Raw genomic sequence first — 27,042 nt, 5'->3', positions numbered from 1 at the left:
AGGACTTTGCTTAAATCCTTTAGGATTTGTGGGCTTTAGAAAATCTGAGATTAGGAAAATCTGACTGTAAATGGCCTATAAACCAACCTAAGAATTTCAGTCTTTACAATAGGAAGTATCCTGATCAGCTATATATGTCCGTTGCAATTACAGACAAATCAGAAAGCTATAAAGTATAAATTGGAAGTCCTCCATACCATCAATTTACCAGAGAGAAGCACTGTTTTAACAATTTGATGTCTTTCCTTCCAGATTGCCAGCAAATAAATACATGATTAACAAAATGGACCATGAGGACTCTTGGGAAAACATTTTTTAAACTTACTGAATCAAAGAATCAATATACAATTCTATAATTTTAAAAATGCTACAATATTGAGATTCGGGGGAGATCTCTCTCTAAACCGCCCTGGATGTGGACGTTTTCGGCATTAACCTCCCCCCCCCTCCTTTTCTCCTCGTGCTCCCTCGAACTCCGGGCTCAAGGTGCTAAAGTTCCATTTTCCACACAAGCTTCTTTTATTTCACTCGCATAGTGGAGTCTTTCGCTTCTCGTCTGGTTCCTACACAGCTGTCCAGGCCGGCCCCGCATGCAGAGGAGGGTCTCACACGCCTGGAGACTCTCGGAGCGACGCTCGAATCCAAGGGTTTCCGGGTCCAAGCCCTCTCCTGGCTGCCCTGCAGCCCGCCTGCCGGCGACCTCTTTTCTCCCCAGGCCCACTGGATCCCCACCCTTACCGCCGCCCCGGTACGCCCGACCCCGCCGCGCCCCACAGGAGCAAGAGCCTCGCTCCACCACCTCCGCCCCGCCTCTGGCTCCATCCACCAGGCCGGGATTCGCCTACCCAGGATCCACGCGGTACTCTTCAGAGGGACCCACGAGCGGGGAGGTAACACCGCTTACCCCAACCCAGTCCGCCCACTCCGCCCCTGGCTCCTCCCACCTGGAATTGTATCGCCCTTTGGGTCTCGCGCGCAGGGAGCCTGCGCTGCTCGCCCCGCCCAGGCTCCGCCTTCCCCGTCTGCGACTCGGGAAGAGCACCATTGGCCGCAGGCTCCGCCCACTCCGCGCCGAGAACCGGCGCAGAGCTCCGCACGCCGGCTCCTCCCCTGAAGCCCGCCAGCTGGGCTGGTCCAGCCTGCGTTCCTCAGGCCGGAGCTCTGGCCCAAGCCAGCCCGCCATGGAGGGGGATATCTCCGCTGCCGCAGCCGACCATTACCAGCCGGCCAGCCCCCCTCGAGACGCCTGCGTCTACAACAGCTGCTACTGGTGAGGGGGCGCGGGCGCAGCCCCCGACATCTCCCCGGCTCGCTCGGCCGCGGCCCCGCAGCCGGGCCCCGCCCCCTCCCGGCCCCTCCCGGCCCCTCCCCGGGGGCGCTCTGGGTCTCCGCTGGCGGGTTTTCCGGTTTGCGTGAGGGGGCGGATGAGGGAGCGCGAAAGCAACCCTCGTCTCTTGAGTAGACTGGGTATTTGGATTGGGGTCTGGAATTCGCCAGGAATGGTAGGGTCGGTGGGTGCATTTCTTCTGCCTGGCGCTTTTCGCCTGATTATTTCTCAGCCGATCTCAGGGATTGGGGGCCAGGAAAGAGGAGTTGGAAGCGGAGGGTGGATCTCAGAGAACCTTGGGAAATTGGTTTTTCGCACTGAATGTGAAGGTCATTTTAATTTTGGAAGAGGATGGAGGAACAGAGATATTGCAGTTATTTTCCCAAGGTCACCCACCTAATAGCCAGGAATCCAGTTTAGGCCCTCTGGTACCAGAAATTATGATCTTAACCACCATGTTGTCGTTATGAAGGTTACATTTACATAGCACTAGCTCTGTGGCAGGCATTGTTCTGAGTGGTTTCTGTAAACGAATTTACTTGAGGTCCACAATTATCCTAGGAGATGGGTACTGTTATCCCCATTTTAAAAATCAGAACACTGAAGCACAGAGAGGTGCAAGCAATTTGTCTAAGGCCACATAGCTTGTGAGTGAAGGAATGGGTATTTACACGCAGTTTATCCCTGGACTCCATACACTGTACCCTTGTCCTAGGCCACCTCTGTGGTGGAATCACTACTCCTACCCTTCCCTTGCCCGAGAAATGACTTCATACCCATTTCCAGTCCCTGCACAAGAAACCTTAGGGTTGTCTAAAACTGCCACTCTCCTTAAGCTGGTCACCAAGCCAGTGCCACCAAGAGTTTAACATTTGTTCAGCTCTGCATGTCATGCCCAGTGCAAAGTGTTCCCATCCAAGCCTAGGAGATAGATTTTATCATTATCATTTTTCTTTTTATTAATGAGAAGGCTGTTGTTTGCCCAAGATCACAAAACTAGCACATGGTGGTGTTGAAATTGGAACCTCTGTAATCCTGGAGTCCATGCTGCTCAATCATTGCATTTCATTTCCACCTAAATCCTATTTGTTCTTGTCCCTAACATCCATTCATTGTTTCATTAATTCGTTCAATAAATGTTTATCAGGCACTTGGAATGTGTGAGGCACAATTGTAGGCACTAGGGATGCAGCAGTAAACACAGTAGACACATTCCCTGGCAAGATCTCATGGTCCTTATGTTTCCATTGGTGGAAAGCTGACAAAACAAACCATGTTTAGGTGGTGTCAAGTGCTCTAAGCAAGTAAAACAAAGTAACAAATGCTGACTCACTACAATGGATGTTTAAGGGAAACGTTCTTGATAAGGTGGTTTTGAACAGGGATCTGACAAAAAAGGGAGTAGGAGCTTTGTGGATAGTGGAGGACTAACATTCCAGGCACTGGGAGCAGCAGGTGTGAAGGCCCTCAGAAGTTTGGGAGTATTCAAGCAACAACAGGGGAACTAGCACAATTGGAGTCCAGTGGTTTGGTGGGAGAATGATAGGATATGAATGTCTCTTCAGTTAGAGTGTCTCCTTTTAGTTCCTTCAGCCTTAGGCCAGGCCCTCCTGGGCTGTTAGGGGTTCCAGTCTTTCCTAACAGGCTTCTCTTCCTAGCTCTCCCCTCTCCAATCAGGTCTTTAATCTTAGCTGGCTTCACACTGCTGAAAGCCATTCTGAATTTGAATATGCTAGAGAATCACCCAGGAGCTTGTAAACATGTAGGTCTTAGGGTCCTACCCCAGACAGTGTAGGCGTGTGCGTAGCACAGTGGAGGAGCTGGAGGCTGGTCCATCGATTACATTTGGAGGAATATATAGACATAGATGATCAAGTCTATCTCCTGAGCATGGCAGACCCTCCAAGATCTTGTCACCATGTGTTCCTCCAACCTCATTTTGAACGTGCCTTCTTTGCTCTACCCCAGGGTTTCTCAGCTATGGCTCTGTTGACATTTTTTTTTTTTTTTTGAGAGGGCATCTCTCATATTTATTGATCAAATGGTTGTTCACGACAATAAAATTCAGTATAGGGGGGTCAACGCTCAATGTACAATCATTAATCCATCTCAAACCTAATTCTCGTCAGTCTCCAATCTTCTGAAGCATAACGAACAAGTTCTTACATGGTGAACGAATTCTTACATAGTGAATAAATTCTTACATGGTACAAGGGCATTCATCACAGAAACTTTCGGTTTTGATCATGCATTATGACCTATAAACAATCAGGTCAAATATGAATATTCGTTTGATTTTTGTACTTGATTTATATGTTGATCCCACATTTCTCCTATTATTGTTATTATTTTTATTTTTAATGCTGAAGTGGTAGGTAGATGCAAGATAAAGGTAGAAAACATAGTTTAGTGCTGTAAGAGGGCAAATGTAGATGATCAGATGATCAGGTGTGTGCCTATGGACTAAGTATTAATCCAGGCTAGACAAGGGCAGCAAGACATCCACGGATGCAGAAGATTTCTCTCAAAGCAGGGGGGGTGAGGTTCTGAGCCTCACCTCTGTTGATCCCCAAATTCTCACCTGATGGCCCACCTGCGACTGTGCCTGTCTTAGGTTGTTCCTCCCTTGAGGAATCTTACCCGTCTCTGGCTAACCAGTCGTCTTCCGGGGCCATACAGGGAAATGTAAAGTTGGTAAGTGAGAGAGAAGCCATATTGTTTGCAAAGGTTAGCTTTTTACTTCTTTGCAGATTTATGCGCTGTGGCTTCTATGCCCAGCACTTGTCTCGAGCTATCTTTACCACCTGGAGGAATTATGATACTCGGTAAATTCGATATGAGGCATAAATTCTATTTAAGGGTTGTAATTAGGAAGGAAGAAGAAAAGCTATAGATGTAGCATATGAAGGAAACATGGGAGGATTGATTATTTCTTTGACATATCTTCTTGTAGAGTACCTTAAGTATGTATAGGTTTTAAACTACTAACTAATTTGCACACACATATTAACATAATAGGAATACGGTGACATAAACAAAGCAAATCTATAATTACCATCCATCTCCAGTGAAGCCAAGAAAACCATTTAGGCACCCTAGGCATTTGTGAAAATTTATCTATGATATGATGGATATTGTCCAACTGTACTTGAACCATCAGACAAATTAAAGCAGCCCATTTCTGGGATCTGTTCACATCCCATATGTTCTTTTAACCATAGATAGTCTATAGTCATGAGATTTTGGAGTGCTACAACTTGCACCCCTCCCAACTCCTGGTTGAGTTCCAACAGTACAGATCCGGTCAAATTCGTTGTCTCACTGTATGCACATGCCAGCCTAGACATCTCCCTCCTCGTTCCTATGGCAAGTCCAGGAGACGGTGGGCTGGATGCAGCCACAACCGCAGCATCGTCCGGATCCCTGTGGAGGCTTTTTGATGATCATCCCCCGGCACAAGTCCTCCAGAGAGTGCTGATGCCGGAAGCTCCTCCTCATATCGTATCTTAGTTCATTTTCTGGGTATCCAAGCTAGGCCTTGATCTTCTGCATAGAAACAAACAGACCCTTTGCCCACACTTTGACATGCCCTCTATACCACTGTGCAGAACTCATTGGAGGTCAGCACACAGTAACTGCTTTTTTTTTTTTTTTTAATTAAGAGAAAGGAATATTATCAGAAAAGAGTACCTCCATAGCTGATCATCTGACACCCTTTAAGTGATCAACATTAAGGATATTTAAAGCATGCGTTGATCTTTGATTTACCAATAGTTTTATCCTGTCAAGGAGTAATCCCCCTTTTCTTTCTTTCTTTCTTTTTTTTTTTTTTTTTTTAATTTTTAGTCTACACTTACATGAAGAATACTATGTTTACTACGCTCTCCCCTATATCAGGTCCCCCCTAACAACCACATTACGGTTACTGTCCATCAGCTTAGCAAAATGTTGTAGAGTCACTACTTGTCCTCTCTGTGTTGTGCAGCCCACCCTCCCCTTTCTCCCTCCCCCCCATGCATGCTAATCTTAATACCCCCCTTCTTCTTCCCCCCCCATCCCTCCCTGCCCACCCATCCTCCCCAGTCCCTTTCCCTTTGGTAACTGTTGGTCTGTTCTTGGGTTCTGTGAGTCTGCTGCTGTTTTGTTCCTTCAGTTTTTCCTTTGTTCCTATACTCCTCAGATGAGTGAAATGATTTGGTATTTCTCTTTCTCCGCTTGGCTTATTTCACTGAGCATAATACTCTCCGGCTCCATCCATGTTGCTGCAAATGGTTGGATTTTTCCACTTCTTATGGCTGAGTAGTATTCCATTGTGTATATGTACCACATCTTCTTTACCCATTCATCTACCGATGGACATTTAGGTTGCTTCTAATTCTTGGCTATTATAAATAGTGCTGCGATAAACATAGGGGTGCATCTGTCTTTCTCAAACTTGCTTGCTGCGTTCTTAGGGTAAATTCCTAGGAGTGGAATTCCTGGGTCAAATGGTAGGTCTGTTTTGAGCATTTTGATGAACCTCCATACTGCTTTCCACAATGGTTGAACTAATTTACATTCCCACCAGCAGTGTAGGAGGGTTCCCCTTTCTCCACAGCCTCGCCAACATTTGTTGTTGTTTGTCTTTTGGATGGCAGCTATCCTTACTGGTGTGAGGTGATACCTCATTGTAGTTTTAATTTGCATTTCTCTGATAATTAGCGATGTGGAGCATCTTTTCATGTGTCTCCTGGCCATCTGTATTTCTTTTTTGGAGAACTGTCTGTTCAGTTCCTCTGCCCATTTTTTAATTGGGTTATTTGTTTTTGTTTGTTGAGGCGTGTGAGCTCTTTATATATTCTGGACGTCAAGCCTTTATCGGATCTGTCATTTTCAAATATATTCTCCCATACTGTAGGGTTCCTTTTTGTTCTATTGATGGTGTCTTTCGCTGTACAGAAGCTTTTCAGCTTAATGTAGTCCCACTTGCTCATTTTTGCTGTTGTTTTCCCTGCCCGGGGAGATATGTTCAAGAAGAGGTCACTCATGTTTATGTCTAAGAGGTTTTTGCCTATGTTTTTTTTTTTTCTAAGAGTTTAATGGTTTCATGACTTACATGCAGGTCTTTGATCCATTTAGAGTTTACCTTTGTATATGGGGTTAGACAATGGTCCAGTTTCATTCTCCTACATGTAGCTGTCCAGTTTTGCCAGCACCATCTGTTGAAGAGACTGTCATTTTGCCATTGTATGTCCATGGCTCCTTTATCAAATATTAATTGACCATATATGTTTGGGTTAATTTCTGGGGTCTCTAATCTGTTCCACTGGTCTGTGGCTCTGTTCTTGTGCCAGTACCAAATTGTCTTGATTACTATGGCTTTGTAGTAGAGCTTGAAGTTGGGGAGTGAGATCCCCCCTACTTTATTCTTCTTTTTCAGGATTGCTTTGGCTATTCGTGGTCTTTGGTGTTTCCATATGAATTTTTGAATTATTTGTTCCAATTCATTGAAGAATGTTGGTGGTAATTTGAGAGGAATTGCATCAAATCTGTATATTGCTTTGGGCAGGATGGCCATTTTAACGATATTAATTCTTCCTAGCCATGAGCATGGGATGAGTTTCCATTTATTAGTGTCCCCTTTAATTTCTCTTAAGAGTGACTTGTAGTTTTCAGAGTATAAGTCTTTCATTTCTTTGGTTAGGTTTATTCCTAGGTATTTTATTCTTTTAGATGCAATGGTGAATGGAATTGTTTTCCTGATTTCTCTTTCTATTGATTCATTGTTAGTGTATAGGAAAGCTACAGATTTCTGTGTGTTAATTTTGTATCCTGCAACTTTGCTGTATTCCGATATCAGTTCTAGTAGTTTTGGAGTGGAGTCTTTAGGGTTTTTTATGTACAGTATCATATCATCTGCAAATAGTGACAGTTTAACTTCTTCTTTACCAATCAGGATTCCTTGTATTTCTTTGTTTTGTCTGATTGCCGTGGCTAGGACCTCCAGTACTATGTTAAATAACAGTGGGGAGAGTGGGCATCCCTGTCTGGTTCCCGATCTCAGAGAAAATGCTTTCAGCTTCTCGCTGTTCAGTATAATGCTGGCTGTGTGTTTATCATATATGGCCTTTATTATGTTGAGGTACTTGCCCTCTATTCCCATTTTGCTGAGAGTTTTTATCATGAATGGATGTTGAATTTTGTCAAATGCTTTTTCAGCATCTATGCAGATGATCATGTGGTTTTTGTCTTTCTTTTTGTTGATGTGGTGGATGATGTTGATGGATTTTCGAATGTTGTACCATCCTTGCATCCCTGGGATGAACCCCACTTGGTCATGGTGTATGATCCTTTTGATATACTGTTGAATTCTGTTTGCTAATATTTTATTGAGTATTTTTGCATCTACATTCATCAGGGATATTGGTCTGTAATTTTCTTTTTTGGTGGGGTCTTTGCCTGGTTTTGGTATTAGGGTGATGTTGGCCTCATAGAATGAGTTTGGGAGTATTCCCTCTTCTTCTGTTTTTGTGGAACACTTTAAGGAGAATGGGTATTATGTCTTCTCTGTGTGTCTGATAAAATTCCGAGGTAAATCCGTCCGGCCCCCAGTTTTGTTCTTGGGTAGTTTTTTGATTACCGTTTCAATTTCTTTGCTCGTAATTGGTTTGTTTAACTTTTGTGTTTCTTCCTTGGTCAGTCTTGGGAGGTTGTATTTTTCTAGGAAGTTGTCCATTTCTTCTAGGTTTTCCAGCTTGTTGGCATATAGGTTTTCATAGTAGTCTTTAATAATTCTTTGTATTTCTGTGGAGTCTGTCGTGATTTTTCCATTCTCATTTCTGATTATGTTGATTTGTGTTGACTCTCTTTTTCTCTTAATAAGTTGGGCTAGAGGCTTATCTATTTTGTTTATTTTCTCGAAGAACCAGCTCTTGGTTTCGTTGATTTTTGCTATTGTTTTATTCTTCTCAATTTTGTTTATTTCTTCTCTGATCTTTATTATGTCCCTCCTTCTGCTGACTTTAGGCCTCATTTGTTCTTCTTTTTCCAGTTTTAATAATTGTGATGTTAGACTATTCATTTGGGATTGTTCTTCCTTCTTCAAGTGTGCCTGGATTGCTATATACTTTCCTCTTAAGACTGCTTTCGCTGCATCCCACAGAAGTTGGGGCTTAGTGTTGTTGTTGTCATTTGTTTCTATATATTCCTTGATCTCTATTTTGATTTGTTCATTGATCCATTGATTATTTAGTAGCATGTTGTTAAGCCTCCATGTGTTTGTGAGCCTTTTTGTTTTCTTTGTAGAATTTATTTCTACTTTCATACCTTTGTGGTCTGAAAAATTGGTTGGTAGAATTTCAATATTTTGGAATTTACTGAGTCTCTTTTTGTGAGCTAGTATATGGTCTATTCTGGAGAATGTTCCATGTGCACTTGAGAAGAATGTATATCCTGTTGCTTTTGGATGTAGAGTTCTATAGATGTCTATTAGGTCCATCTGTTCTAGTGTGTTGTTCAGTGCCTGTGTGTCTTTACTTATTTTCTGCCCGGTGGATCTATCCTTTGGGGTGAGTGGTGTGTTGAAGTCTCCTACAATGAATGCATTGCAGTCTATTTCCCTCTTTAGTTCTGTTAGTATTTGCTTCACATATGCTGGTGCTCCTGTATTGGGTGCATATATATTTAGAATGGTTATATCTTGTTGGACTGAGCCCTTTATCATTATGTAGTATCCTTCTTTATCTCTTGTTACTTTCTTTGTTTTGAAGTCTATTTTGTCTGATATTAGTACTGCAACCCCTGCTTTCTTCTCACTGTTGTTTGCCTGAAATATGTTTTTCCATCCCTTGACTTTTAGTCTATGCTTATCTTTGGGTTTAAGGTGAGTTTCTTGTAAGCAGCATATAGATGGGTCTTGCTTTTTTATCCATTCTATTACTCTGTGTCTTTTGATTGGTGCATTAAGTCCATTTACATTTAGGGTGACTATTGAAAGATATGTACTTATTGCCATTGCAGGCTTTAGATTCGTGGTTACCAAAGGTTCAAGGTTAGCGTCTTTAGTATCTTACTGCCTAACTTAGCTCGCTTATTGAGCTGTTATATACACTGTCTGGAGATTCTTTTCTTCTCTCCCTTCTTATTCCTCCTCCTCCATTCTTCATATGTTGTGTGTTTTGTTCTGTGCTCTTTTTAGGGGTGCTCCCATCTAGAGCAGTCCCTGTAGGATACCCTGTAGAGGTGGTTTGTGGGAAGCAAATTCCCTCAGCTTTTGCTTGTCTGGGAATTGTTTAATCCCGCCATCATATTTAAATGATAGTCGTGCTGGATACAGTATCCTTGGTTCAAGGCCCTTCTGTTTCATTGCATTAAGTATATCATGCCATTCTCTTCTGGCCTGTAGGATTTCTGTCGAGAAGTCTGATGTTAGCCTGATGGGTTTTCCTTTATAGGTGACCTTTTTCTCTCTAGCTGCCTTTAAAACTCTTTCTTTGTCCTTGATCCTTGCCATTTTAATTACTATGTGTCTTGGTGTTGTCCTCCTTGGATCCTTTCTGTTGGGAGCTCTGTGTAATTCCATGGTCTGTTCGATTATTTCCTCCCCCAGTTTGGGGAAGTTTTCAGCAATTATTTCTTCAAAGAGACTTTCTATCCCTTTTCCTCTTTCTTCTTCTTCTGGTATCCCTATAATACGAATATTATTCCTTTTGGCTTGGTCACATATTTCTCTTAGTGTTGTTTCATTCCTGGAGATCCTTTTATCTCTCTCTATGTCAGCTTCTATATGTTCCTGTTCTCTGGCTTCTATTCCTTCAATGGCCTCTTGTATCTTATCCATTCTGCTTATAAATCCTTCCAGGGATTGTTTCACTTCTGTGATCTCCTTCCTGACATCTGTGATCTCCCTCCGGACTTCATCCCATTGCTCTTGCATTTTTCTCTGCATCTCATCCCACTGCTCTTGCATTTTTCTCTGCATCTCATCCCATTGCTCTTGCATTTTTCTCTGCATCTCTGTCAGCATGTTCATGATTTTTATTTTGAATTCTTTTTCAGGAGGACTAGTTAGGTCTGTCTCCCTCTCAGGTGTTGTCTCTGTGATCTTTGTCTGCCTGTAGTTTTGCCTTTTCATGGTGATAGAGATAGTTTGCAGAGCTGGTACAAGTGACGGCTGGAAGAGCTTCCCTTCTTGTTGGTTTGTGGCCTTCTCCTGGGAGAATAGCGACCTCTAGTGGCTTGTGCTGGGCAACTGTGCGCAGACAGGGCTTCTGCTTCCTGCCCAGTTGCTATGGGGTTTATCTCCGCTGTTGCTGTGGGCTTGGCCTGGCTGGGGCTGTTCCTCCAAAATGGTGGAGCCCCGTTGGAGGGGGAGCGGCCGGGAGGCTATTTATCTCCGTAAGGGGCCTCTGTGCTCCCTGCTGCCCAGGGGGTTAGAGTGCCCAGAGATCCCCAGATTCCCTGCCTCTGGTCTAAGTGACCTGTCCTGTCCCTTTAAGACTTCCAAAAGGCACTCTCCAAACCAAAACAACAACAGCAGCAATGAGAGAGGGAACAGAAAGAAAAAAAAAGGAAAAAACACGCGATTTTTTTTTTTTTTTTTTGTCCTCAGGTGCCGGTCCCAGGCACCCACTCACTGGTCCTGCCGCCGTGTCTCTCTAGCACCAGGGTCCCTGTCCTTTCAAGGCTTCCAAAAAGCACCCACCCACTGGTCCCGCAGGGAAAGGACGCTCGATATTCTTTGTCCTCAGGCGCTGGTCCCAGGCACCCGCTCACCAGTCCCGCCGCCCTGCCTCCCTAGCACCGGGGTCCCTGTCCCTTTAAGGCTTCCAAAAAGCACTCGCCAAAAAGAAAGAAAAGGGAAAAACGCGCGATTTCCTCCGTCCTCAGGTGCCGGTCTCAGGCACCTGCCCACCGGTCCCACAGGGAAAAACGTGGGATATTCTTTGTCCTCAGGCGCCAGTCCCAGGCACCCGCCCACCAGTCCCGCCACCCTGCCTCCCTATCACCGGGGTCCCTGTCCCTTTAAGGCTTCCAAAAAGCGCTCGCCAAAAAGAGAAAAAAAAAAAAGGGAAAAACGCACGATTTCCTCCGTCCTCAGGCGCCGGTCTCAGGCACCCGCCCGTCGGTCCCGCAGGGAGAAACGCGGGATATTCTTTGTCCTCAGGCACCGGTTCCAGGCACCTGCTCACCGGTCCTGCCACCCTGCCTCCCTAGCAATGGGGGCCGTCCCTTTAAGGCTTCCAAAAAGCACTCGCCAAAAAAAAAAACTGCTCAGGTTTCTTTCCACCCGCTGGGAGCTGGGGGGAGGGGCGCTCGGGTCCCGCCGGGCAGGTCTTGTATCTTACCCCCTTCGCAAGACGCTGGGTTCTTGCAGGTGCGGATGTGGTCTGGATGTTGTCCTGTGTCCTGTGGTCTCTATTTTAGGAAGATTTTTCTTTGTTATATTTTCATAGCTCTATGTGTTTTTGGGAGGAGATTTCCACTGCTCTACTCACGCCGCCATCCTGGCTCCGCCCCCTCTGTTGACGTTTTGTGCATGGTAATTATTTGCTGTGGGGGCTGGCCTGTGTGTTGTATATGATGTCTTGCTACATCCCTGGCCTCTACCCACTAGAAGCCTATATAGCACCCTCCCCCAATTTGTGATTAACAACCAAACATTGCTAAGTAGGGGAGGGGAAATTGCCTCTGATTGAGAACTACTGTCCTACTCTCTGAATATATCAGGTAGGTACATCTTCCTATGTTTGCTGCTGCAGTTTCTTTAATTTGAAGTAAATGCCCACTTAGTTTCTAAGACCCAGCTCCGTGGTAACAGTTATGGCCAGTAATTGTGTGGCACTGTGTGGTTTGCAAAGCATTTCTGATTCTGTTGTAATTATATATTTTAAACTTCTGTTGAGCACCTGCTGTTTGCCAGGGACCTCCTCTTCATGCTTCTCTGACCTTAGTTGGTCACCTGTAGAATCAGTTGTCCCTTGCATATTCTAATGTTGCTTTGTTAGACTTTCTGCTACCAAAGTAATTAACTGACAGGTTAGGATATTATCATCATTCCTCCCTACCAGTTAAATGTTTGCTAGGACTCAGTCAAATCCAGGGCTTTCTGTTCCAGCAGTGACTCCCAGCATTGCCAAGTATAAGGCCCTCTTTGTTTAAATTTTTATTTTTATTTTTTATTTTATTTTATTTTTTATTTTTATTGATATGCAATTTTATATTGGTTTCAAATATACATCACAGTGGTTCCACAGTTACTCATATTACTAAATACCCCACTAGTGTGACTACTATCTGTCAATATAGGAAGATGTCACAGAATCATTGGCTGTATTCTCCGTGCTGGAGTACCATCCCCATGATCAGCTTATATATGATAAAGAATTTTTGTGCCCCTTTATCCCCTTCACCCTTCCCACCCAATCCAACCCTTTCCCTATGGTAACCACCAGCCACTTCTCAGTATCTATAAGTTTACTGCTGGTTTGTTCATTTTGTTTTGCTTTGTTTTTATATTCCACAAATCAGTGAAATCATATGTATTTGCCTTTCTCCACCTGGCTTCTTTCACTGAGCATAATACCCTCTAGACCCATTTGTGTCATTGCAAATGGCAAATTTTTCTTTTTATGGATGAATAATACTCATTTGTGTATATGTACATCTCCTTTATCCATTCAACTATTGATGAACACTTAGGTTTCTTCCATATCTTAGCTATTACAAACAGTGCTGCAATAAACATGGGAGTGCACATAACTTTTTGAATCAGGGGTTGTGTTTTCTTCAAGTAAATTCCTAGGAGTGGAATTACTGGGTCAAATGGTATTTCTATTTTTTTGTTTTTTAAGGAATCTCCATACTGCTTTCCACAGCAGTTGCACTAATTTGCAGCCCCACCCAACAGTGCAGCAGGGTTCCTATTTCTCTGCATCCTCAGTGTTTGTTGTTTCTTGTCTTTTGGATAGTGACTGTCCTGATGTGAGGTGATATCTCATTGTGATTTTAATTTGCATTTCCCTGATGATTAGTGACGTGGAGCATCTTTTCATGTGGTTTTTGGCCACTTGTATTTATTCTTTGGAGAAGTGTCTGTTCAGGTTCTCCATTTTTTTTATTGGGTTATTTTTTTGGGGTGTTGAGGTGTGAGTCCTTTATGTATTTTAGATGTTAACCCCTTATCAGATAAATTATTTATGAATATATTCTCCCATACTGTAGGATGCCTTTTGGTTCTACTGACAGTGTCCTTTGCTGTTTAGAAGCTTCTTAGTTTGATGTAGTCCCTCTTGTTCATTTTTTATTTTGCTTCCCTTGCTGGAGGAGATGTGTACAGGAAAAAGTTGCTCGTGCTTACATTCAAGAGATTTTTGCCTATGTTTTCTTCTAAGAGTTTTATGGTTTCATGACTTACATTCAGGTCTTCAATCCATTTTGAGTTTACTTTTGTGTATGGAGTTAAACAATAATCCAGTTTCATTCTCTTACTTGTAACTCCAGTTTTGCCAGCACCAGTTGTTGAAGAGGCTGTCTTTTTCCCATTTGTATGTTCATGGATCTTTTATCATAAATTAACTGACCATATATGTGTGGATTTATGTCTGAACTCTGTATTCTGTTCCATTGATCTGTCGGTCTGTTCTTGTGCCAGTACCAAGCTGATTACTGTGGCTTTGTAGTAGAGCTTGAAGTTAGGGAACAGAAGCTCCCCACGTTTGTTCTTCCTTCTCAGGATTGCTTTGGTTGTCCTCTTTTTTTTTTAAACATCAGAAGATTAATGAGATCCTCCTACATGATATTAATTGCACTCTCAAAAAAAAGTTGATATAAAGGGACTACACATTCAGTAATAATGATGTCTAAGTTTTTTTCTCTGAGTAATATCCACATATATTTGAAAAATAATAGACAAAGTATGTCCAAGCTGTGTATGTATTCAGCTCCCCAGTAGTGCTTGTAGTACAAATGGATTCACAAACTCTTTGCTTAACTCTCTGCCCATCCTTGGGATGGGGGAGGGGAAACAAATGGGGAGAACCATCAACCTGTCCCTCCTCCATCTTCCTGAATCCCTTAGAATTAATGACTCCCTCCTCTATGCTTTCTCTGTGCATCTTTTATGGCCTTCTATGATTCTTGCTTATTTATGGATCTTCATGTCTCCTCTCCCATCTGTGGGCTCTAATTTATCATTGTATTTTCTAAGCACTTAGCATGGTGCTGTATATATCATAGGCTCTTGAAGATGTCTGTGATCCACTCTCCAAAATGTCAGTGAGCTGGACAAATGTCTTCTCAAAACTTGGTCTTAGAACATGTGGATTAAAAAAAATCAGCTACTATGTGTTATATGTCCTATTGAAATAGATTTTTGTTACTCCATACTAAATATCTTGTGGAAGTAGTCAACAGCAATCTCCTATTGTTACCTCTACCACCACTTTTTCCATAAGGTTTCTTAGGTATTTTAGAGAAAAAACAAATCATGGAGAAAAATTCAGATGTTCAGCTTCAGTACTTTAAGCTTAGTAGTATGGAGCATTGATACAGGTAGACAAGGTCAAGACTGAATTAAAAGTGTGTATTTCCATAAAATGGTGACAGTCCTCAGTGCTGTTCATAACTTGCTTCATTTTCAGGTACCATTGTGTAGATGGCTGGAAATTAGGCTTTGACAGATTGCATCATGTGTGTGAGAGAGTGTTGATATACTCATTTCGAGCAAAGTTACTGTGTGGCTCACTAGAAAAAGACAGGAACCCAGAGGCTGAGCTGCAAATACTGCTCCCAGTGACTGTTTTTGACCATGCAGGAGTGTGGCTGTGGCTGCCAGTGTGGCTTGGTTTGATGTACTGAATATTGCTTTACTTTGGTGGTTCTGACTCCCGCTTCAAATAGCTAATGGCCTGTCGTGTAGAAGAGAGATTCATCTAGGACAGAAGTATAGGAAGATGGGTTTCAGTTCAGTATGAAAAAGAACTTTCTAAAAGTCAGGACCTCCTGCATACCAGAGGAGCTTGGGGAATCCCACTCACAGGAGATTCTCCCAAAGAATTCCTGTATAAATCATATAACTGCCTCAATCCTTTCCAGCCAGGAGCCCTCCTACCCAAAACACCCTCCTGCCCCATTCCTAGGGGGAGCAAGGAACTAATGTTAACTAAGATTTATCATGTTCATAGTATGATGTGATTATGCCCATTTTTACAGATGAGAAAAGCAGGCAGACACATCAAGATGTTTAAAGCTTCTTGTAAGTGGCTGAACTGAAATTCCAGCTGAATCTCAAGTCCCTTGACTGAAAGTTTATAGAGTATTGACAACATTTTCTCAGTTATAAAATGCCTCCCTGTGTAAGCACTGCTGAGGGAGGTCATGAGCTCTGTGTCTGAAGAGAGGTCCATACACAGTATTGGTTGGGCAACACTCTGTTGGGAATATTTTGGAATAGGTTAAAACGTTAGCCAGTTGTTGGATAAGATGTCTTTAAAGCCTCTTCCAGCTTTCTTATGTCATCATCAGTCTTTTGTTTAAACTTGAAAGACCCAAAATGTTATTGCTTAATTATATTGATTAAACTATTATTTTGTTTCAGTGAAGAAAATATTTGGAAGCTCTGTGAATACATCAAAAACCATGACCAGTATCCTTTAGAAGAGTGTTATGCCGTCTTCATATCTAATGAGAGGAAGATGGTAAGTTTGTGAGAGACTATAGAAAGAAAACAAGAAATTTAGGAACTAGTAGAGCATGGGTTTAGCACTGTTGTGAAATGTGCTTTCTAAAAACAGCAATATTTTAGTTTGTTTTTTGAATAAGATTATTTTTCCTTCCAGGGCATTGTTGAGCCAGAAGAGTTTAGTTCCTTACTTGTAGGTAAGGAAATAGATGATGGTATGTTTACACAGATGAAGTCCCATTTCTGTAGGTATTAAGTTAGAGATTTTTTAATTGCTTAGGTTTGTGCCTCATACTCAGGTTTGAAGTAAAGACTTTTTTATGTCTGCAGTTTAAAGTGAACTACAATAAACTTAATAAGTAGTAAAAAAAGTAAGCCCTTCCTGTTTTGTAAAGCACCATCTCATTTGCAGGCATCATCACATTTGGTCTTAATGGAAACACTGTTAAGTAGGCAATGCTTAGACAGCTGTCTCTGTTTTATAGATGTGAATGAAATTATGGGGAGGTCCCACAAATAATTAAATGGTTGAGCAAGACTTGAACTGTCAATCCTTCTGATTCCTAATTAATTTTTGCTCTTTCCATTGTTAAGCACACTTGGAAAGATTTAGATTTCTTCATTCTTTCACCTTGATTGTTGGTTGCTTAGAAATATTTTATTTTTCATTTATGTGTTGCTTTAAAGAATTCAGTAGTGGTTTAATGGAAATTGTGGCTTATGGAATTTACTGCATTTTGTAGATACCTATCTGGAAACAACAGGCAAGACCTGGAGATGGACCTGTGATATGGGTAAGATGGTCAACACTAAGAGCCTCTGATGCATACTACTTGTAATCCCTGAGTGGTCTTTATACTTTGGCAAAGCAGAAATATAGAACAGTAGAGAAAGCCTATGATATTTATTAATAAAGTGATCTTTTGAGAATATACATTATTCTGTTCTTTCTTTTTATTAAGGTATCATTGACATGCAATCTTATGAAGGTTTCACATGAGCAACATTGTGGTCACTACATTCATCCATATTATCAAGTACCCCCCAACACCACACCACAGTCACTGTCCATCAGCGTAGCAAGGTGCCACAGAGTCACCACTTGTCTTCTCTGTGCTACACTTGTCTTCCCTGTGACCTCCCCGCAAACACCATGTGTGCCAATCATAATGCCCCTCAATCCCCTTCTCCTTCCCTCCCCACCCACCCTCCTCACCCCATCCCATTTGGTAACCTCTAGTCCCTTCTTGGAGTCTGAGTTGCTGCTGTTTTATTCCTTCAGTTTTGCTTTGTAGTTATACTCCACAAATGAGTGAAATCATTTCATATTTGTCTTTCTCCATCTGGCTTATTTCACTGAGCATAATACCCTCTAGCTCCATCCATGTTGTTGAAAGTGGTAGGATTTGTTTTCTTCTTATGGCTAAATAATAATCCATTGTGTATATGTACCACATCTTCATTCATCTACTGATCAACACTTAGGTTGCATCCGTATCTTGGCTGTTGTAAATAGTGCTGCGATAAACATAGGGTTCATATGTCTTTGAATATGGGATCTTGTTTTTTAGGGTGAATATGTAGGAGTGGAATTCCTGGGTCAAATGGTATTTCTATTTTTAGTTTTTTGAGGAACCTCCATATTGCTTTCCACAATGGTTGAATGAATTTACATTCCCACCAATAGTGTAGGAGGGTTCCCCTTTCTCCACATCCTTGCCAGCATTTGTTGTTCCTAGTGTTCTATTTTCTTTCACTTTTGAAATTATTCTAGAATGATTTTATTTATTTTTAATTGAAGTATAGTTGATACACAATCTTATATTGGTTTCAAGTATATAACCCAGTGGTTCAGCGAGTTACACACATTATTGAATCCTTACTTCAACCAGTGCAATTACTATCTGTCAACATAGAAATATGTTAGAGAACTACTGGCTATTTCTCAATGCTGCACTTCCATCCCTGTGACCAACTTATATTATGATTGAGGTTTTTGTGCCCATTTAACCCCCTCACCCTTTCTACCCACTCACCCCTAGGAATGATTTTAAATGTCTGATGTTGCAGATGCATTTGTAATCTCCTAGATTGTTACCATTTAACATTGTAAGGAACTTTAGCAAAGTCTAGTCCAGATGTACATTAGAATTATCTGGAGACTGTTAAAAATACAGATTTCTGATTTAGTTGATCTAGAGAAGGGGTCAGAAGTTAGTGTTCTTAGCAAATTCCCAAGTGAACGTGACCACCATTTGAAAAAAACAGATCTGTTCCAACCCTCTCATTTTTCATTTGAAGAAACAAGCCCAGAAAGTCTTAAGTAGCTCAAGGTCATCTAGCTGATCAGTGGACTGGATCTCAGGCCTGAGTCCTTCCAGTACAACATCTGCAGTCTCAGTTATCTTCCCCAACACACAGGGTCAAATGCATTCACATTTGAGAAAGTGCTTTGTAAGCTCTGAAGTTTTAGAAATGTTCAGTGGTATTATTCATGTTCTACAGAGATGATTGAAATTTTCCATCTCACTGTACTGTTCTCTGTGAAAGCATTTTGCATTTTTCTTCTGAGGCATTCAAAGCACCACACTGCCTTCATGTCCCTTGATAACCTCCCTGACATCCCTTCCAGTCCTTAGCTTGAACATTTAGTGTTGGGCAGTTCTCGGTGTCTGAGAGTGAGAATGGGAATTCACATAGGCACTGTGACTGAGCTGTGCAGGAGAAGCTATCTTTATCCTTCTTAATGGCTATAGATTAGGGCTTGGCTGATTTAGAAACAACATTTTAATGACCTTCCTGTCTCCAGGCTAACCTCAACCATCCCCTCTGTTAATATTTTGAAGGATATCCTTTAGACTTCTGCCTCTGTCTACATATTCATGCATTTGTATTGTGAATGCAAATATGTGTCTTAATATACTCACAGCTTTTAAAAAATAATAGAATACATATTCTGCAATTTGCTTTTTCTATCCAACCATGTAATAGGAATGTTTTTTCGTTTTCCACATAAATGTACCTAATTCTTTTTAGCTGCTGCATAGTTCTGTCATATGGCTGCCTCGTGGTTCATAGTTCTGTGTATTTATTAGATTCAGGAATTGAGGCACTGAGAGCAGGACTGGAAGGCATGAGAGCTCATGCGAGGGGAAGGATATTCAGGAGCAGTCATGACACTGGCAAACTGCCAGGATAGTGGGTATACCTACTGCTAGGATACTGGACTTCAGGCCTGGACTTCCATTCTTCTTTTGGTGGAATTTTGGTTGCTTCTGAATATTCAGGATTATAAAGTGCGACAGAGGTTTTCTTTGTATATAAACCTTTACGTCCAAAAGGCCGTTTCTCTGTAGGATGGATTTCTAGAGGTAAAATTGCTGGGTCAAAGGGTATACATTGAATACATACAAACATTTCCACTACTGCTTAACTTTACCCTGTCACTGTACATTTTGTCTTTTTTCAGGATTTTGTGTTTGCTTTATTTTGCTGTTATAAGAAGGGCTGTATTAGTATTGTATCATTTTTTTATTAAAGTATCATTGATATACAGTCTTATGCTCAGGTTTCACATGAGCAACATTGTGGTTACTGCATTCCCCCTATTATCAAGTCTCCACCTCATACCCTATTACAGTCACTGTCCATCAACATAGTAAGATGCTATAGAGTCACTGCTTATCTTCTCTGTGCTATACTGCCTTCCCTGTGGCCTCCCCACCCCCATATTATGTGTGCTAATCATAATACCCCTTGATTCTCTTATCCCTCCTTTCCCACTCACCCTCCCCAACCCCTTTCCCTTTGGTAACTGCTAGTGCATTCTTGGGTTCTGTGAATCTGCTGCTGTTATGTTCCTTCAATCTTTGATTTGTTGTTATACTCCACAGATGAGTGAAATCATTTGGTACTTGTCTTTCTCTATCTGCGCATAATACCCTCTAGCTCCATCCATGTTGTTGCAAATGGTAGGATTTGTTTTCTTATGGCTGAATAATATTCCGTTGTGTGTATGTACCACATCTTCTTTATCCATTCATCTACTAGTCTTGTGTCATTTTTGATGATAATATATGCATTGTTACTGTAACTGGAATTCATCATCATAAAATAACATGGTTAACTTCAGCAACTTTTAATTCTAGGATTACCATGTTGTCTTGCTTCATGTTTCAAGTGGAGGACAGAGCTTCATTTATGATCTCGACACTGTCCTACCATTTCCCTGTCCCTTTGACACTTATGTGGAAGATGCCTTTAAGTCCGATGAGGACATCCATCCACAATTTAGAAGGTGAGTAGATCCAGAATGAATTTACCTACTGTCTTGAAGTTAGACTGTGACAGTTATACAGAATTTGTGTGTGTGTGTGTGTGTGTGTGTGTGTGTGTGTGTGTGTGTGTGTGTGTGTGTTTGCATTTGTTTTGTAAAGATCTCTTGGCTTGGCATTACTGTCATCATTTGAAAATGATGTGCTATACAGAATATTCAAAATATTTTGAGGTTTTAAAGGTTGGCAGTCTTTTAAAAATTTGTGTGATGAGATCCCCGACATTTTCTTAGAGTCATTTTGAGGATTCTTCTCACACTCTTGTATGTAGTTGTGGGGGTGGTGGGGGGATTGTGGGAGTAGGATGCCTTAGGATGCCAAAATTGAGAGGCCTGTGATAGCAGTACCTGAAAATTACACCCTTTGTCCCAGGTATACAATTGACTAAATAAAGGCAACCAGACGTATTTATTTCTGTGCCTTTGTAGTTTTAGATTTCTGCTGATCATTTCTCTTGACTTAACAGGTGATAAGGCTACATATCTATTTGTATATTAGTAATAGTACAAAAATGCCTGGGTTATTTTGCGCATGCCATAAAAAATGAGTCTATATAACAATTGAATTAGAATTTCAACTGTGAAATCTTTCTCATGTAAATGAATGTTGATTTATCTACAGGAAATTTAGAGTGATCCGCGCAGATTCCTATTTGAAGAACTTTGCTTCTGACCGATCTCACATGAAAGATTCCAGTGGGAACTGGAGAGAACCTCCTCCATCATATCCTTGCATTGAAACTGGAGGTGAGCCAAAGATGTCTTCTAAGAAGGGTGTCAGATGTGGTGCAGATCAGCACTTTCCATTAACTAAAGACAAAGATTGTGTTATTCTTTGCATAAAACTCCCTGCATTGTAAGGAGGTAAGAGGGAGAATAGTTCTGTGTATTTATTAGATTCAGGAATTGAGGCACAGAAAATGGGACTGGAAGGCATAAGAGCTCATGGGAGAGGAAGGGTACGCAGGAACAGAGTCCTGACACTTGTAAATTGCCAGGGTAGTGGGTATACCAGCAGTAGCTAGGACACTGGACTTTAGGAGATCTGCGTATTTGTGTCATTTAAGAGTGGGACTAGTAGTACATTGCCATGGTCGGGTCTCATTGTTAGAGTGAGAGAGATCCCCAATGCATCTCTGTGCTGAGTGAAATTGCATTTCACTGGATCTGTGATAAAATCTTAGAAGGAGGGGAAGGCTAGCAGATTTTATTGTACCACTTATCTTGCTTATGTGCTTTTAGGCATCAGTCCAATTAATTTCCCAAGATTTAAGTAGATAAAGGATTCTTCACCCTCTTACTACTGTTTCACATGAATTTGAAACATTATTTATGATTGTGAGTAATCCACAACATTGCCATTTATCGGTGAGATCATCCCATTACATCGTTGACACTGCCCGTATGAAAGGGCTCTGTAGGCTGTGTACCACACCAGAAAAATAAGAACAGTAGTATTCAGAGGTCAGCAAGGAAGAAGGTATTTGGCATATTTGAAGGGAATGACACTGAAAGAGGATTCAGTGCTGATTTTGGAGGCTTTCTGTGAAAAGTTCTTGTAATTTTTAAGATTTATATTAGAATTGCTTTTTGGTCCACCAGCCTGCTTCCCAGCCTGAGCGCTAGAGTTGCGATATGTCCAAGGTTAGTAGAGGGTTTCATGGGTCTTCCTTCTAGTCTCAGACAAGGCAGGGCCTGGGGCAGTGTGCCCTCAGCAGCTCCCCTTTTCTCTACTAGACGTGAGCTTCTAGCACAGAGCTTAGTGCACAGTAGCCATTCAGTGAACATCACTTTGTTGGCCCTGAGCCTCTTTGAATCGTTGATTTGGGTTTTGATGCCTAGGCTTGGGGCCACCCCCTTTACATACTGGTCTGATTTTCATAACAACTCCACGAGGCAAGCTTTATTTTCCTCATTTGATACACGTGTAAACTGAAGTGCATGATGGTTAAACCCTTTGCCTAAGGTACACAGCTAGAAAGTGGCAGGGGGCCCAGTACACTGCGCTGGAGGAGGGACGGTGGTGGTGTCTTTTTTTGCCTCTTATATAGTTAGTTATCATGGGCCTGCTGAATTTGAGATTGAAACAAAAAGGATTTGCTCTTAAGTGTGAGGTAAACATATTGGTGTCTCATGTAAGAATTTAACCACATTACAGTGTTCTCTAATGCAGTGAATTCATTATTTCAAACCCTGTATTTATGTAAGGAATATATTTGAGAATAGGATAAGTGGGATTACTTTTAGTTAATTCATAGTTCTTTTTATTTTTTATTTTTTATTAAGGTATTATTGATATATACTTTTATGAAGGTTTCACATGAAAAAACAGTGTGGTTACTACATTTACCCATATTATCAAGTCCCCACCCATACCCCAATGCAGGCACTCTCTGTGAGTGTAGTAAGATGTGGTGGCTATTATTTTTAACTCAGCACTCCCATTTATTTTAAAGAAATTTTTAAAAATATTTAAATTTATTTAAATTACCTGCCCATCTTGATAAAAAACTGAAATTTACAGTCTTAACAGCCTTGTCCTGAAGACTCATTTCCAGTACTAGCCACTGATGTCTCAGTTCTTAAGGACATTTCTCAAGTCTTGTGCTGAATTATAGAGACACCAAATTTGTCCTTTTCTCTTTCTGAGTTGTTACCTCTCGTCCATGTATACATCTCATCTTGATTTCAGATGTATGAGAGTAACACTGACTGATTTGAACTGAGCTGGAGGACCAGTGTTACCTAAATGGAAATGTTTTAGTGCCTGGTGGGGAGTTTATAAGCAAATGCTTATTTGTTATATATATTAATCTTTAAAAAAACTAAACATTTTTATCTTGTTTTATACATTGATTTTTTAGAGTAATGAATGCCTATAGCTAGTAATCATTTCTCAGTTATATTAAAAGTCCTAGAAAACAAAAACTATTGTATTTCAGAAGTTGGGGTTTCCTTTAGCAACTTGTTAGAAATTTTAGAAAACTTTACTGACTTATATGGAGTCTGGCATCTACCCCAGGTAAGCAGGAACTTCTACTCCACCTCTCCTTGGAGGTGGCTTCTTTCCTTGATTTCAGGTCACTTGGTTATCCTGCACTCCCAGCTCTCTGATGACTTTAGCAAAAGTTCTGTTTTTGCCCATCATCTAGCTTTTATTGTAAGGATATTAGTGACTATTTCTAGTTATCTATATCCTAAGTGCTTATTGTTATTTTTTAGATGTATTGTTGGGTAATACATGCTGGTGTTACATGTCTTTCCTTTTACTTATTTAAAGGTGTCTCTCTTGTTTTCTGCTTGTGTGGGTTCTGGTCAAGGAGCATGCTATTGTTGTATTTGTTTCTCTAAATGTGGTGTGTCTTCTTTTCCTTCTGGCTCTTTTTTAAGGTTTTTCTCTTTATCACTAGTTCTCAGCAATTTGATTATGATATACTGTACTGCAGTTTTCTTTAGGCTTATTCCACTTTGGGTTTGTTAAGATTCTTAGATTGGTGGATTTATAGTTTTCATCAAATTTGAAAACATTTGGCCATTAATTCTTCAAATATTTTTACAGACCTACCACCCTTTTTAAATTCTTGCCCTTTGGCTACACTATGTTAGATAGCTTGGTATTATTCCCATAGGTCAATAATGTTCTGTTCATTTTTTCAGACTTTCTCTGCGTGTGCTTCATTTTGAGTAATTCTTTTATTTTGTCTGTAAATTCATTGATCTTTTATTCTACACTAACTAATTTGCTATTAATCCCATCCAGTTAATTTTTTTTTTCATTTTAGGTATTTTAGTTTTTCATCTCTCGAAATCCCATTTGGGGCTGACTTAGTAACTTTCATTTCTCACTTGGTCATAACAGCACTCTGAGGAGCAGAAGCATCTTTTGGACAGATGTTATAATAGCCAGTCCTTGTCTGCTAGTTCCATTATCTCTATCATTTATGTTGATTATTTTTCTCCTGGTTTTGAGTCATATTTTCCTCTTTATTTTGTGTGATTCATAACATTTGTTTGGATGCTGGACTTTGTGAATCTTACATTTTCAGTTGCTGGCTCTTGAGGTACTTTTTAAAAATAGTGTTGGCGTTTGTTCTGACATGCAGGTAAACTACTGAGAGTCAGCTAGGTCCTTTCAGCTTGCTTTTAATCATTTTTTAGTGGAGGTTTAGAGCAGTCTCTCATCTAGTGCTAATTTAGCCCCACTGCTCTGGTGTACCCCTTCTGAGGACCCCCAAATGCCTGTGTGTTACGAGTTCTTTCCACCAGTGCTGGTGGAGACTGGAAGTTCCACAAATTATTAGACCAACTACTTCCTGGTACTGCTTTCTGGCCTCATGAGATGAGTCCAACCAGAGACTTGGTGGGGTGGGGGTTGGGGGTAGGTCCCCTCTGCAGATCTCTGAAACTCTCTGCACAGCTCCCTCTTCTCCCATGCTGTCCCCCAGATCTAGCTGCTGGACCTTCCTGAACTTGGATCTCTGTCTCCTCACTTCAGGGGGCCTGCCATGCTGTTTGTGCTCCCCTCTCTGTGCTGTGGCTGGGAAAGCTGCCCCCAGGCAGTAAGCTGGAGTGATCCTAGCGCTCTTCTCCCCTTGCTTGTTTTTGCTTTCTCAGGAATCCAATATCTGGAAACAGTTGCTAAACATATTTGCAGTTTTCTTTCACTTTATGGTGGAAGTGCAGTTCCCATAACAGCACTCTGAGGAGCAGAAACAGAAATCCATATACACACATACATATATTTTTTTAGTGTGGAAAATATAAGTCATATACAAAACTAAGTGGAATAGTATATCGGACTTTCAACAGTTATTTGCTCATGGCCAGTAGATTCATTTACATTCCATTCATTTCCCTGAATTCATTTTCCTTCACTACTCTGAAGCAAATCCCAGGTATTATACTATTTCAACTCTAAATATTACAGGCGAATCTCTAAATTACAATGATTTTTAAAAAAATGACCACAGCACCATCTAAAAGAAGAGAATAATTCTTTAAAGCCATCATATATCTACGTAGTCAGTGTTGATATTCACAGTTAAAAAATCAGAATCTTTTTTTCATCCAGTTTGTTTACTTGAGTCAGGGTCCAAATAAAATCCTCATATAGGGCTTGGTTACATGTCTCTTAAGAGTCTTTTTCAATGCATTTGTAATTTATTTGTTAAAGAAATTTGTTCAAGAAACTGGGCCTGGGAGAAACAATCTGGATTTTTCCGATTGTATCTCTTGCGTCCTCTGAATTTCCTTAAACTGGCAGATGAAACCAGTAAATTGGCAGTTTGATTATTCATGCATTTTTTTATTGAACTTTTTATTTTGAAATAATTTAAAACTTTTAGGAAATATGCTGAAAAAGGTACAGAGTTTATATACACCCTTTACTTAGATCCCCCAGTGTTAAATTTTACACATGAATGTTATTATTGAAATCAAGAAAATGAACGATTGACACAGAAATGTTGACAATACCATTAACTTATAGGCCTTCTATAAATTTTACAAATTTTCCCTCTAATTTTTTTTTTCTAGTCCAGAATCTAACCCAGGGTGTTACATTTAGTTGTCATGTCTCCTTGGCCTCCTTCAGTCTTCTTACCTTTTCTTTCACAACTTTATACTTTTGATGAGTTCTGGCCCGTTATTTTGTACAGTGCCTCTCAAGGTGGGTTTGTGTGAGGTTTGGATCTAGAGAGGAATATCACAGAAGTGATACTGAGCCCTTTAAAAGTATGTGGTTGCATATGTGATGTATGAGTGATTTTCCTTCCTTTTGGTCTTCTGGGTTGTTTTATTGCTGTCAAATTAATAAGCTAGTTGTGCTTTCAGTGGGTATTTCTTTCATGTATTTTTTTTAGATTCCAAAATGAACCTGAATGATTTTATCAGCATGGACCCTGAGGTAGGATGGGGAGCTGTCTACTCACTGTCTGAATTTGTACACCGGTTTGGCAGTCAGAACTACTGAACTTAACACCTGGATGTAGAACCGTGGAGAAATTCTAGAACATGAACAATCCATCCTTTCCTTTGGGACAGCAAACATGGCATATTTGGGTTGGCATTATGTTTTCATCTTTTATTTGAGTTGAAACATGAGTGAACAAAAGAAATAGAACAAGTAAAAAAAAATTTGTTTTTGATATGTCAGGTTGAAACTTTTTGGCTTATTTGTTAAACATATAATGACTTATGCCAGTAATTATTTTTGTTATGGTAGATGTGTGGACTTTGTGTCTGTTGTCGATATTTGTTTCTTTCCAGCTATACTGTAAGCTCCTTGAGGGCAAGGCTGTGTGGCTCATTGCTCTGTGAATTTCTGTGCCCATCAAAGGTGCCCATACAATGTTTGCTAGTATTGTGCTACAGTTTCAAGAGGGCTAATCCTGTGAGCTGAATCACAATATGTTATTAGTCTTTTTGTACTATTATGTGTTCTTGAAAAAGCTTGAGCCCTCTCAGCTTGAGTGTTACTTGGCCTAATTTATATATGGTTTTTAAATAAAATTGATTTAAAATTAATTCTGTTTGGAAGATTTTGTGTCACTCTTGATGAACTAAGATACTAACCAAGACCATCTCAGTTGTAGGCGAAACTATAGCTTTAAAATGCACTTATCAATCTTCCTTCTTGAAGATGTTTTAGAAATTTGGATTTAGTCATATAATTCCAGATAAAAGGTGTTTGGCTTTAAACTGGCATATAGCACTAGCTCTCAT

The 27,042-nt window shown here is 40.8% G+C and overlaps 1 protein-coding gene across 2 annotated transcripts; it reads left to right on the top strand.

Moving 5' to 3' along the window:
• Positions 1-1,051: 1,051 nt before the first annotated feature.
• On the top strand, positions 1,052-26,844 carry NTAQ1 (N-terminal glutamine amidase 1). Of its 2 annotated transcripts, none has more exons than XM_037009271.2 (6): positions 1,052-1,270; positions 15,903-16,002; positions 16,730-16,780; positions 20,135-20,283; positions 20,942-21,066; positions 26,181-26,844. In XM_037009271.2, the coding sequence occupies exons 1-6, from the start codon at positions 1,182-1,184 to the stop codon at positions 26,288-26,290; spliced, it is 624 nt and encodes a 207-aa protein (XP_036865166.1). In that variant the 5' UTR covers positions 1,052-1,181; the 3' UTR covers positions 26,291-26,844. The 2 variants fall into 2 exon arrangements, with proteins under 2 accessions (XP_036865166.1, XP_073086156.1); XM_073230055.1 differs by lacking the exon at positions 1,052-1,270 and adding an exon at positions 11,928-12,034.
• Positions 26,845-27,042: the final 198 nt, after the last annotated feature.

The sequence above is a fragment of the Manis javanica genome, chromosome 2 (genome assembly GCF_040802235.1).
Source record: "Manis javanica isolate MJ-LG chromosome 2, MJ_LKY, whole genome shotgun sequence".
Taxonomy (NCBI): Eukaryota; Metazoa; Chordata; class Mammalia; order Pholidota; family Manidae; genus Manis; species Manis javanica.
This window is presented reverse-complemented; position numbering and strand designations above follow the sequence as displayed.

Excerpts from the sequence above, each read along its gene's own strand:
- NTAQ1 (XM_037009271.2), top strand. The coding sequence starts at position 1,182 with ATGGAGGGGGATATCTCCGCTGCCGCAGCCGACCATTACCAGCCGGCC. Across the intron at positions 16,003-16,729 it reads TATCTAATGAGAGGAAGATG|ATACCTATCTGGAAACAACA; the intron begins GTAAGTTTGTGA and ends TGCATTTTGTAG. Across the intron at positions 20,284-20,941 it reads ATCCATCCACAATTTAGAAG|GAAATTTAGAGTGATCCGCG; the intron begins GTGAGTAGATCC and ends ATTTATCTACAG.